This window comes from Heteronotia binoei, chromosome 21 (assembly GCF_032191835.1).
Source record: "Heteronotia binoei isolate CCM8104 ecotype False Entrance Well chromosome 21, APGP_CSIRO_Hbin_v1, whole genome shotgun sequence".
NCBI lineage: Eukaryota > Metazoa > Chordata > Lepidosauria > Squamata > Gekkonidae > Heteronotia > Heteronotia binoei.
In genome coordinates, this window is record NC_083243.1 from 31,913,220 (window position 1) to 31,926,539 (window position 13,320).

General features: G+C 52.1%; 1 protein-coding gene across 5 annotated transcripts in view; it reads left to right on the forward strand.

Moving 5' to 3' along the window:
• The first annotated feature begins 8,825 nt into the window (after positions 1-8,825).
• Positions 8,826-13,320, forward strand: part of BCL11B (BCL11 transcription factor B) — a 190,223-nt gene continuing 185,728 nt past the window's right edge. For all 5 annotated transcript variants that reach the window (XM_060263073.1, XM_060263070.1, XM_060263072.1 and 2 more), the window contains exon 1: positions 8,826-9,052. In XM_060263073.1, the coding sequence (XP_060119056.1) occupies positions 8,995-9,052 (58 nt within the window). In that variant the 5' untranslated portion in view covers positions 8,826-8,994. The remainder of the gene's footprint in view (positions 9,053-13,320) is intronic.

The window sequence follows — 13,320 nt, forward strand, 5'->3', positions numbered from 1 at the left end:
GAAAGTCCGAAGTGGAGAAGCGATATCATAAACTGCGTGTGTACTAGAAGGCTAAAAAGAAAGTATTTCTGGAATCTTCAAGCGGAGTTTAACACAGATTGGGTGACTGTATTGGAATAGGCCGTTAAAACCTTCTTGTTGGGGATCTAATAGTAGACTATCAAATAGACACTCTAATCTGCCCTCTCCCTGCCCCGTTTCTTTATTGGGGGGGGGGGGGGTTGTCCTTGGAATTCACAGCCCGATCCCTTCAAACAAGTGACCCTGCGCCCCCTGAGCCATTTCTGCAGAGGCATCGACCTTGAAATCCATGGGACAAGGACCCCGATTCAAAAGCAAGCAGCTAAACTGAAGCTAGCGGGATTGCTTCGAAATGAAGTCGTCAGAGCATTTCTAGCGCAAAGATCTCAGAAAGCCTTCCATCACAGTTTCTCACCATCCGCGGGACACCGACGGGCAGTGGCTAGAACGCAGGAATCCGTCCTGGGTTCAAGTCCCAACTTTAGCAATGCTCGCTCCTCGGCTATTCTTGATCTTTCAGCCTCCATTTGTTAGATGCAACTTGCAAGCAATGGGGACCAGACTCGTGGCCTGCTAGCAGGGTTGTTGTAAGAACTACGCCGGACGGCGCTTAGAAGTAGCGGTAGTGCGCCTGCGAGGGCTGGCGTCTGGGCTGGGAGGCGGGGAACCAGGATTTGAAACCCACGCCCGGAGTTTTCTTCCGGGAGCTACGAAGGGTTCCACCCAAACAACCTTATAGTGCTGGGCAGGGGTGTGGTGGAAGGAGGCTTTGATACTTAATTAAAACAATAAACGTGCCGCTGAATTTTGTAAGGGGTCAACTCCTTGCAGGGAACAGATCCGAAAGGGGTTATAATGGAGGGATAGGGGTGGAATCTGGAATCTCGATCTTTAAAATCCAAGGCGCACCAGTCCGAGGAAAGAGGCGCGCGCACTGCACGCTCTGCAGGCAGATAGCTATCAACGGGCGCTAATTTATCGTGCAGTCTTTGAGGCCTGTGCTTCCTCTTCTCCTCGCAAGGTGGAGCGGCTCCCGTCGGCTTCGGGTTCCCCGTGCATTCCTCCCCTCCCCACCCACCAAAGCGTAAAGAGAGAGAGAGAGAGAGAGTTCCACTGCAAAGAAGGGGGCCTTCACATGTGCTCGGCGAAGAAAATGTTGACTCTCCAAAGCTCGTAGCCCGAAAACCTTGAGTTTTGCAGATCTAATTGTATGCGTGCGTTTTCCCCGCAAGGGAACTGCAGCCCGAACCTATGCACATTTACTCACAAGTAAGTCTCACCAGGCTGAACGGGGGGGAGAGAGAGGAGGAGGAGGAGCCAGGAAACCCCTCGAAAAGTTTCCTTCCGTAGAAAGCTGGAGTCCGAATGGATTAAAAAAAAAATCTTTACACATGTGATTTGGGCTAACAGTCTGATCGCCTGAACAGCGGCGAGGGAATATAGTTGCCAAGATGAAAAAAGCAACGTTTGTTTATTTATTTAAAAAACAATTCCAGCGTCACAAACTTTTTTGTTGAAACTCCACACCACGTGAGCTTTGCGAGCACAAGAAAAACTCAATCCCGCGCTGTACAAAAACTACGGCGCGGGACACGCCGCACTTTTGGGCTGCTCTTCTATTCCATGACATTTGGCTTCCCGCGAGAAGGCGATTGGTCCGCAGCCTCGCGGGTCTCAAACGCACCCCCCTTCCCAAGCGCCCTTCTTGCATCGAGGAAATCTAAACCTTGCATGCGCTATGGGTTGGGTGGGGGGTGGGCAATGACCTATTAAAAAGATTTGGCGACATCCGACTTTGCAGCTGTGTGCACGCTTCTTACTTGCGAGCAAGTCTCAACAAACCACCAGCAGACTTCTTTCCGAGTTAAGCGCTGAGTTTTGGATTATGACGGTCCTCACTCGAAGCAATGGGGGGCGGTGTCGAAAATATCCACACACACCACAATACTTTTGACCGGTTAATGAAGAGAGCATTCTCATATAGCAATCTTTGGCAGTCCATTTTTAAACAGACATTTGAGATAACCTGATACTTCGATCGGTTCAAAGCGATGTGGGGTGGGTGGGAATGGTTTTGATGGGGGGGGGACTTTGAAATGATCTAATTAGCCCTCCTCCTCTTGCTGGTAAATGCCATTGTGATCAATGGTAGATTTCCCGGTGCCTGGGCTGGACTGCAGCTCGGTTTTCTTTACCATGTTTACAGAACAGGGAAGCCCAATAGATTTCAATGGGATTTACTTCCACGTTCCCCACGCTTGCGCTTGGAGCCAGGAAAGCGCTATCCAGCAAAAGTTAAAGGGAAGGGAAAAACTCTTTGAATCCAAAGTCGCTCGGTCACAACACACGACGAACAAGCGTCCCAATCCGCATTAGAGACACCAGCAGGCTCCCCGCCCCCCCCCCCCACAAGTGGACGTGGCTAAATCTAAGAAAGAAATCGTCGCCTTTTCTGTTCTTAAAAATTGCACGTCTGATGCAAGACGGCTATTTATCGATCCGCCTTTTAGGAGAGGGTTTTGTGTGTGTTTTTTTGGCCCCAGTATCTTTGACATCTCTCTTGAAAGCCGACGGGCACACGTGAAACTCGCCTGTCGCTTTCGCATGCAACTGACATCCATCCCACGCTTTGAATAGATTGTTGCAGCTCAAACGGGGAAGGAGGGGGCGGTGGGGGGAGGGGAAAGAGAAGAAACTTAGACAGAGCAATTATCCCCCCCGCAATATGGAGATCAGTGTGGAGAGAGATCTTCTCTAGCACCCCCTCCCACCCCCTGAGCCTTCTGACTGGCGGCGTGGAGGTTTGCTTTTTAGGAAAGGTGCAGAGGGAGCGAGTTTCTTCGAGATCCAGCCGCTTCCCCCCTTCTTGTGTTTGTCTCCCGGCGGCGGCGGCGGGGGGGGGGAGGGAGGGGGGATGTATCGACGGAGTGGGAAAACAAAACAGTGGGGCCAGCTGCAGATGGCGGCGGGGTCGAGCGGGGAGGTCAAGGTTAGCCCGCGCTGGCTATTGATCTGGCTTTGAACGCGAGACGGAGGAGCGCGGAGAGACTAAAGGGGGAGCTGTGCGACAAGACATTAGCGGCTGCCGCGAGTGCTAATGATCACAAGTGCCAGACAGGGGAGGGAGGGAGGGAGACGGAGAGGAGACGCGGGCATCGCTGGGGCATTTTCTCCCCCTACCCTTTCCCCCTTTCGACGCCCCCTCCTTCCAGTCCTCCCGCTGGCGACGTATCGGAGGAGAAAGGCCTTTTGGAGACCCGCGCAACGCCTAAAAGCCCTCCTGATCTAGACCAGCCTTTCTCCTCGTGGAACGACGAGGGCCTGGTCTGTTCTCATGGGGTTGTGAATGCCCACCGCCAGGGGGTAGGTAAACAGGATGGCCTAGGGAGTCCCTGATAAGGAAGGCGGGGTGTGAAGATCATTTGCAAGGATGGGCCCAGTGGGTGCAGAGGTGAACTTTGGCGACTGCGCAGAGCCGATCCTTGCAAACACACACCACCACCACCCCACACTCGGGAGAGCGGGAAAGATGGCTTGGTTTTTGTCCCCCTCTCATCCTGACTTCAGAGGGGGATTCAGGAGGAGAGAAAGCGCTGCTTTCTTGCCCTCCGAGGAATATGGTCAGCCCCGATTCCCTTGGGAACCTTTTAAGGCCCACTCTGCCTAGAGAAGGTATGTTGCTTCCAAGGCTTTTATTGTAGAAAAAGCCCAGCAGGAACTCATTTACATATGTTACCACACCCCTGATGTCACCATTGTTTTGCAAAGGGCTCTTTTTGTAGAAAAAGTGCAGCAAGTTATTTGCATATTCGGCCACCCCTCTGACACCAAGCCAGCCGGAACTGCGTTCCTGCTTTAAAAAGCCCTGCTTACTTCAAGGAATATTGCAGAATCACTCCCAACCCCACCAGAGGTCCTGCTAGCTGCAATTGAACGCCTTTGGCACCCGAAAGAGGAACATCATTTTTTTTTTTAAATCCTTTATTATTTTATTCTTTCGTGGTCTGTAGTCCCCAAATAACCAGGAGTCTTGCTGCACCCTGAAGACGGCCAATACTTTATTCTAGCATCAATTTATGCTGGAATAACACTGAATTATGCCACTTCCTGCCATGGAGGAACCAGGACTCACGCCCAGCTATACTTGCCTAGGCTTGTAGTCACAGGCAGACCCTGACCCTTAAAAAGGCTGAGAAAACCAGGTGAGCTTGAGTTTAGAGATGATTGGCAGCTGTCCTAATATCAGGAAGAGTCGAACAACCAAACCGGAGCTAAGGAACATTCTCAGCTAAATGAAAGCGTCAAAAAAGAAAGGAAGCCTCCGGGATTTCTGTTTCACACGTGACACCCAACCTCCTCCGGATTTGCTTTCCCGAATTCCTTCGATGGTTGTTCTACCTTTCGCGGCCCTTTCGGCTACACTGCAGTTTGGAAAAGCCACCTTGACCCCCTCGCCCCCACCTCCGGTATCCATCATCCTGACACCAGGTGGGGCTGGCGTGACTCTTGGTGTCGCCGATGCAAAGGGGGAAAGAAAGAAAAAAAAGAGAGGAGGCAGGAATCTCCGGCACGAGGAATGAGATTTTTTTTTTGAGGGGGAAGGGACAGAGTCTCAGAAGGGAGGGCTCCTAAAGTTCCCCACTCAAAGCAAAACCTGGCCGTGAATGCTTTGAAAGACCCTCCTCCTCTTCCCCCTCTCTTCTTTGCTATGACTTTGTGCAACTTTTGCGCAGCAAAGCAAGTCGTGTGTTTCTCGCCTGTTCCCGGACTTCCTACGGCCAAAGAGGGATGCTAATTTCCCTTTGTAGAAACCTGCAAAGGCCCGGCAAAAGGCTAGCAAGCGCAGGGAAAGAGGTTTTAGAGGCGTGAACGACTTCGCTCTCTCTGACGCCCTTTGTTAAGGGAACCGGGAGGGCCGGGTCAGGTCTTCGGGAAAAAGGGCCCGGGAAACTTTGGCTCGGCGTCCGCTAATGAGAAATCCACTCAGCCTTCGCGGCCCCCGCTCCCACCTGCCCCACGGGGGGGAGGGGGGTCGTCTCTCCTGCCCTGGAAGGACCCGGCCCAAGCCCAGTCCAGTCGACGGACGGTGGCAGGATGAGGTGGTGAAACCAAAGAAGGGAGGTTGGGAGGTGGCGCTGCGGATGCAGGACGCTGCTGGGAAGAGTAGAAGTTAGAAACCTGATTTGAAAAAAAGTAGATTAAGAAAAGAGAGGTTGTGTTTAAACCCGGCCAACCTTGCTGCTGGGTGAGACACTCTGCAAATCCCGTTCACTGCAAAGGAGCGAAGATTTCGACGTGTTAAAACAGGGCAATCCCATACAGACGTAGTCCCGTCTAAACGCATGAGAGTAATTCAGATTAGGATCGCACTCCCACCGAAATCCATGCAGCTGGATTTGGGCATGCCATGCAGAGCTGTAACTGAACGTATGAATGCAGATCACATGCGTGTAGCCCACAATGGAAAATCGAGAGTGATCTATATTTTTTTGGGGGGGGGGGGAGGGTGAATTTCCTTTCCAAAGAGCCCCCAACTTCTTCCTGCTCCACACTGCAAGAGACACGGATGAAGGTGCGGATCGTAGAAGAACTGCTTCCTCTCCTGGGCCTTCCGCCTTCACAGATCAAGGCGCTCCAAGGTAGAGTCAAAAGCTCGGCGCATGCGCGCCGCCGAAAGTCGCACGTGTGGAAGATCTGGTGGGGAGACCGCGACAAGGGCGCAGCCATTAGCTGATCCGATGGCCCAGTCCCTGGAAGGAACCAACCGGAGGGGTTAAGCTCTTCCTACTCCCAGATTGGCCTGATCTTGGAAGCTAAGCAGGGCCGGCCCTGGTTAGTGTTTGGATGGGAGACCTCCAAGGAAGTCCAGAGGTAGGGAATAGTAAACCACCTCCCAACGCCTCTTGTTTTGAAAACATTAAACCATAGGTCTGCTGCTGCGACTTGATGGTCCTTTCCATCATAGGGGTGGGGAGGGGGTTCTTCCTTCCACCTTTTCTAATGCACGAAGTCTGGGCCCTACACTGCGAGATTTATGGCAAAGCCTGGTGGATCTAAGTGTTCCAGGATAATTTGCCAGTTATCACGACCTTCCACGATTTATGAACCATTCCAGCGTTGGCCCCAGCTAGAAGCATCCAGTCCTTAAACCCTTTACTCACTGGAGAACAGGGTCCCACTAGATTCCTCGGTCATCCCACTAGGAGAGGGAGGGGGCGGGCGTGGACACCAGTCTTGGAGCGTACGAGGCGCACCCTTGGACTGCGCATCTCAAAGCAGTAGCCGCCACGGCTGTGTGCCCTGCTCGCACGCGCCGGTTTCCAAAAGTGTCGGTCCGACTCTGCTCGAGAGTAGGCCAGCTCTCAATAGGAGTAGCCGCCCAACTGACTTCCAGAGTCACGCCTCGCTGCCATGACGACCCAAAAAGAAGTGTGCTTGTAACATGAAAGCTTATAAACTAGAATAAAACTTTTTTGGTCTTAAAGGTGTCCCTGGCCTCCAACTTTGTTCTGCTGCTTCAGACCCGCCTGAACCTGGCTTCTTATGTGCCTGTTTCTTTTAAAGTTATCTACCTCCCCCCTCCCCTTCATGCAAATCATTGATCCTGGGACAGGGTTCGAATCATCTTTCAGTAAATCGCGGGGGTTCAAGAAGGGCAAAAGGTCGAATCCTTCCCGCCGTTTCTTCCGCGTCTAGTTTAGGCGACACCAAATTTACAGTAATAACTGAGATTGAAGGTTGCTGGGCGCTACTTAAGCCGGAGCGAAAGCGGAGAGATCTTTGGATAACCTTTATGGAGAGATCGCTCAAGCTGCGTTTCTTTTCCAGAACTGGTGCTGAGCGGGCTTCTCTTCCCCCCTCCCTATTTGGAAAAGAAAACTTCTGTATCGCGGAAGCAGCCCCTTCAGGCTCAACGCCGCCCCCCCCCCTCGCCCCCAACTAGGTCGCATCTTGACCAGCCAGCCCGGCTTTCTCGGGTCCCCACCAAGTTTGCAGCGCGTTAAGGGTTCCCACGAATTTTCGCGGGGATCCGTATCCACGTTAGGTGGCTAGGCGCCTGAGAGCGAGCGAGAGAGGGAAGGGGGGGGGGAGAGTGTATGTCTTTGTGGTTCCCACTGCAATCGCAATTCAGATTAAGGAAGGGAGAGAGCGAGCGAGAGACAAACGGGTGTGTGGTTGGGGGGGGGGGGGGCGTTGGAAGAGAGAAGAGAAACATCTCTTCCCCCACGCAGATATTTGTTACTGTAAAAACGCTTGGAAATGCACCGCGAAGGTGTTTCTGCCGCGGAGCCGGGCTGCTGCCGCCGCCGCCGCCGCCGCTCGCGTGCAGGGAAGAGCCAGAGAGCAGAGAGAAAGAGCTTAATTGTAAAAGGGGCAGCGAATGGATCCCAGCGTCGTCAAGAGCCGCCCGGGGAGATCTCGGACCAGGTGGATCGAGAGCGAGGGGAGAGGGATCCCGCGTCTCCTGGGCGGCCACCTCAGCATCCCCGGGTTGAGTCGATCCTACCCACCTCTCCAACTCTTCCCCCCTCCTTTCTCTTGCCTCCCTGGCGCCAGCCCGCCCGGCTTAACCAAACCCTCTTACCTTTCCTCCCGCGCCTCCCCCCACCCCCACGACGTCCTTCCAGTGGGCGGGGAAGGGGTGCCCTCCCCTCCAAGACCTTTCCTGGGATGGGTTGGGGGGAGGGCTTCGCCCCCCCTTTCCGGCTTGCTTTTTGGCCTCCCCCCCCCCCCCCTTTCTGAATCCTGGTTAATTTCTTTTTGGCTGGCTTTCAGCAGAAGGCAGCCCGGGCGAAGCAGTCGGAGCCGCGCGTGTGCTGGGAGTGTGTTGGAGGGTGGTTTTTCTTTTCTTTTCTCTCCCCCCCTTCTCCTTCTCCGTCTTCTTCTTGTTCTCTTGCCGGGTACAATGTTAAAAAGCCACCGCTAGTCGCCCCCAGTGCTCCTACTCTCTAGGTCTTTTTTGTCTCTAGTGCAGATTAAACGTCACGTCCGCACTTGAACTTGAATTTTTATCCCATTGTACGGAGGCAGCCCCAGCCATAGAGAGACAGAGCGCTCCCAGGGAACCAGGACTCCGCCATCTTCACACTGCAATATATCTCCTAGTAATAGCCAGCGCTCACCCAGAAGCACTGGGGGGGCTTCTTTGCTAAAGCGAGAGACCCTGTGCCAAGCCGAGTGGGGGGGAAAGCCTGTGGCAAAGTGGGGGGCGAGCAAAGTCAAGCAAAAAAAAAAATTATATATAGCAAAAGGAAAAAAAAAGAAAAGCAAAAACAGCAACAAAAAAAGCAACCAATCCAGTGGCACTTGAACTGGCGATGAGGAGACACAGTTTGGGCTACCCCTAAAAAAAATCCAATTAACCCAGCAAAGGGTAATTTTTTTTCCTCTCTGCATTCTTTTCTCTCTGCGTGTGGCAAACCCCATTTTTTCCTTACTTTTGGGCAAGCGCTTGTGTGTTATAATCCATTTTTTTTTAAGAGAACCCTCCTGGTGGAAGAAGTGCACTTTGCTTTTTTTTTAAAAAAAAACTCGCTTTTTTTTTTTGCGAAGCACTTTGGAAAAATAAAAAGTGTCAGTGCTTAGTGGGGTACGGAGGGGGGGGAAAGAGAAACCCTCCTCCTCTCCTGAAGTTGAAGAAAAAGACCTGGAAGCGGTGGACAGAGGAGGGAAGAAAAAGAGAGAGACAGTTTTGCGAAAATAAAACCAGCCCCCCCTCCTCCTGCGATGATTATTTTTAATTGAAGGCAGAATCTCATCTTGAAGTCCTCAAAGGAGAAGAAAAAACAGCAAAGAGTTTATTCCTTTTTTTTTTTGCAAGTTCTTTTTTTTTTTGCAAGATCAGTCAAGAAGAAGAAAAAATAAGAGAAGAGGAGGAAGAAGAAGAGGAAGAAGATCGCTCCCCTCTCCTCCAACCTCACCCCCCTACCCGAGTCCAGCTCTCCGGGAGATGACCAAGTAAATGCCAGGGCAATGTCCCGTCGCAAGCAGGGGAATCCGCAGCACTTGTCGCAAAGGGAAATTATCACGCGTAAGTTGCAACTCCCCAACAAGCCGGGTCGGAAGGGAAACCGTGTGGCTGGGCAGTGGGGAGGGGGGCACGTGGAAGAAAAGAGGAGAGAACCTGGGTTGGTGCCTTCCTCGGTGTGCTGTGAAATTGACCAGGAGAGATTTTGGAGGGGGGGGGGAAATAACTGAAACGAAGGGTCTTTCAGAGTTAGAAAGGAGGGAGGGTGGCGGTGGGTGTGTGTGGCTGGCTGGCTGGCTGCGAGGACGGGGGGAGAGAGACGAGGAGGAGAGTGGGGGGAGCGAGAAGGGGGTGGCGGTGGGGGGGGAAAATGCAAAGTTTCGAGGCGAATTTTTGCAGGCGAGCGTTGGAGGGAGCGGTGGACGCGGCGAAGCCGGTTTGCAAAGAAAGGGCCATTGGAAAGGAGGGAGGCAGCGAGCGAGCGAGACAGCCCTGGGTGGTTGGAAAAGGCCGGTCCAAAGTTGGCCGAGAGCAGGAGAGCTCGGGAGCGACGGCGGCAGGAGCAGCCGCCGCCGGGGAAAGAAAGGTGGCTGGAGGTTGGGGGGGGGGGGAGCCTAATGGGAACCACATGGAGAAAGGACGCCTGGGCCGGGCTGGAGCGGCGAGGCTGGCGTGGGGAGCTGCACAGAAGGAGTGGGGAAGCGGAGGAGGAGTGGGGCGCGCCGAAGGCGCACGGGGAGCGCGCGCGCTTGTCTGTGGCTGGGGGGCGGTGGAGGAGACGCAGCGGCCGAGGCTGATTTCCCCCCCCCCCCCCCACGTTGATCAGGGCAGGCGAGCTCACTAACAGAGGCCGGGCGTGTGGGGGGTGGGTGGGTTGCGATGTCAATGCACAGGTAGCCGGCCAGGCTGGAGCCTTCTTTTCCACGACCTTCCCCCCCCCCCTCCCCTTCCACCAGGTCTGGCTGTGTGTGTGACTGGCAGTCTTGGCATCCTCGAAATAAAGGGGTGCTAGGCGCGGAGGGGGGGATTTGTAATAAAATGTGTAGGGGAAAGGTCTTGTTGAGGCAGATCGGCCCCCCTCTCTCCTTTTGCACGGCCGAAGAGCGCGCACTTTGCAAAGCGGACCAAAGTTCTGGCCAAAGGCGCTGCTTTGGTCGGAAGAAGGTGATGGGATCTTTATCGTCCCTGGAAGGAAGTCCTGGGTAAAAGCGCTTTAATAGTGGGAGAGCCGCAAGCGAGACGAGGCCAAGCAGAGGAGCCGAAGGGGTGGGGAGTGGGGAGACCCAAGGAGTTGCTCGCCTAGGAGCTCTGGAAGAGGGAGTTGGCAGTAGTTGCAGCTCGCTCTTGCAAAACCTCCTGCTTTTTCCTCTTTGCATAGGTATATATCTCTCTAGCTCTAAAAGCAGAGCCGCAGCCCTTGAGTTCACTTTCTTGCAGTTGGCTGTCCCCAACGCTGTAATGCAATAGGAAATCTTGCACCTCTGCGATGTCCTAAAGATTGCAGGAAGATTTTGCGATTTGCTTGCCCAGATAGCTGCAGAAGGAGGCGAACCCCCCCCCCCTGAAAAAAAGGGGGGGAGTTGGATTAAAACAAGGGGAAACATCCGAGATGGGGATGGTGAAAATTGGAGAGTTTGCGGGGGGGGGGGGGGAGAAGAAAGAGGGGGAAAGCCGAAAGGTATTGTAAGCCCAAACAAACCCATGCAAAACGCGAAAAAAGAAAAAAAAAGAACAGCCCCTATTGAAAACACCGAGGCTTTTTTTTTTCTTTGCAAAACTGCCCTTGAGCGTGGAGCAAGACAGGCAGAGAAAAGGAGGGGGCAACGAGAGAGAGAGAGAAGGGGGCCGAATCGGAGAGGATGTGCGAGAGAAATTAGGCTACATATATAAAATTTAAATTATATATATATATATGGGGAAGGAGTATCAAAAGCTCCCCTCCCCCCCTCGGAAAACCCAGCAGCCATCTGCCAGAGCAGCATTGGGTGACAGCGCTTTCTCTCTTTCTCTTTGCCGTGCCCTTTGTTACAGCTGATAAAAATGTTATTATTTTTTTTTAAAAGAATTCATTGGAATTGTATTGATGGGCGAGGGCAGGCGCTCCAAGGGGCTGGGGTGGGGGCTTGACTTGCCACTGTTCCTCTGCTCTCCTCCCTGGCTACTTTATTGTTATTTCTTCTTTTCTCTCCTTTCTTCTCTCATCCCCCCCCCCCCCCCCATTAACCATCACGGGCTACAGCACCAATGAAGATACATTTGGTGGCTGGCTTTTTAATTGATTTGGAGCAGCCGCTTTGGAAACTGGCAGCTCCTGAGACCACCGACGCAAGTGGATTAAAAGCAATTTCAAACTGAACATCTTTGGGGTTCGCTGCAATAGTAATAATAATAATATATATAGCCTAGAAAAGCCTGCCAGTTTGTACATCATCTTGTCTTTTAGGGAGGGGGGTTGTGGAGGGGTTATTTCATATAGGTCTTTCTTCCCTACTTTTTTATCAAAGAGAGTTTGGCTTTTGAGATGATGGGGCTCTGGAGAAGAAGGGGGGGGGAGGTGAGGAAGGTTCTTTAGTATGAGGGTGGTAGACAGAAACATGCTTGCAAATTAGGTTTCAGGTCATCCTTTTAGCATCAGGCAAGGCAGGTAGGGCTGCTGATCAGGTGAAAACAAGCGAGGTCTATGACTAGACATGGGGGTGAACCCCCCCAGCTATGGGGCCCTTGGGTGTAATGGAAGGGGCACCCCAAGGATCTGAGGAGCTCTCTGAATTGGGTGGCTGGCCCAGAGTGTTGGGTTGCCTGCTTTGTAGTGTCTCTTCCCACACTTTCTCCCATTTCTCTTTCTTTTGGGGAGAGGCGTACTCTTGAGCTGCGGGGGGGGGGGGGAGATGATCTGGGGAGGCGGTGGTGGGCATCAAATGGGGGATGCGTGTCTTGTGCAAAGTACAGGCACCCAGACATGCAATATATCCAGGTTTTGAGCATGGGGGGGGGGCAACCAGGGAGAGAGGATTTTCACCAGGCAGTAGTAAGTTGGACCACTTTCCAGGCAAGGAGCAATAAATTTTCAACAGAGGAGCCCATTCGAACAAGAAAGAAAGAGAGAGAGAGAGAGAGAGAGAGAAAAGGAAGGAAGCAGAGAGACCCTTGAGAAGTTTTTCCAGGAGAAGCACAGAGCAGAAGGATCCCCATAAATATGAAATGGGAAACCTCTCTCCTGCCATTCACCATATTACACCCACCCACCTATCCCTCCCTTTTTTTCTTGAATGAATTTGCTGTTGTTTTTTCCTGAGCTCTTTGAGCTCGTTTGATGCTTCATTGTGAGGCACTTGTCAGGAGAATCGCCTGGCATTTCAGGGGCCATGGTTAAGTGGTGTGGGGGCTCAGGGAGGAGAATTGAGCCCTCTCCCTTGGAATTTATTGGATTTCAAGGCTCTGGGGTTGATGGTGAAAAGAGGCCTGATCCTGAGTAGTGAACAAGCAAAAAGGAGGGGAGGCTCAACCTGATCCTTTGCCCGAGAGCTCAGAAGTAAGTCCCACTGAGTTAGCTGAGATTTACTTCCTTGTAAGCAAGCATGGAATTGCGTGCTTGAGGGTGCAATCCAGATTTAGTTCAGGAAACAACTCAGGATTTTTTTTTTCTTACTGTCTTCCTGGGATGCTTTCTGATTTTACAGTAGACTTTAAAAATGGAATTTCTTAAATTTCGTAGTGCAGTCCTCTGGCTTCTATAGCTCCCATCCACCACCCCCCTGTAATGAATCAAACCCAGTTTGTAAAAGACAAGAAGCTGACGAATGCTTAAGTTTGTCTCCCGTGATGAGTTGCTGTGGAAAAAACAGCAAAATCGTGTAACGTTTAGAAAGTGAAAATGAAATCGGTGTGTGAAAAGCAGACCTAGATGTTGCAGGGCCTCACCCCGTATGGAAGAAGGCAACGCTGGTTTGATTCCCATGACAGGTTTTATTTTTTATTTTGTAGTTTAATAGTTTGTGTCTTTCCAGCTAGAAACAGGGAGGTTTGAGCACCCCTTCAGCATTTTAGAGGGAAAAGGCTTATTTGAATGCAGTTAAGGGAGCTGGCAAAATCACCTTTATTCAGAAGAAGGCTTGAGTCCACCTGAAGAAACTTCATGGGGAGGGAGCCGTTAAGAAAACCATCAGACAGTCTTGGGCACTCCACTACCCTGCAATAACACTCAGATCCCTGCCCAACAGGTGATAGGCAAAGCTTCCAGATCCGACTCTGTCGATCCACGATGTGTTGTGATAATTGCATATTGAGAAACACCTCTATAAATATATACGCCTTTTAATAGGGAGATTCTC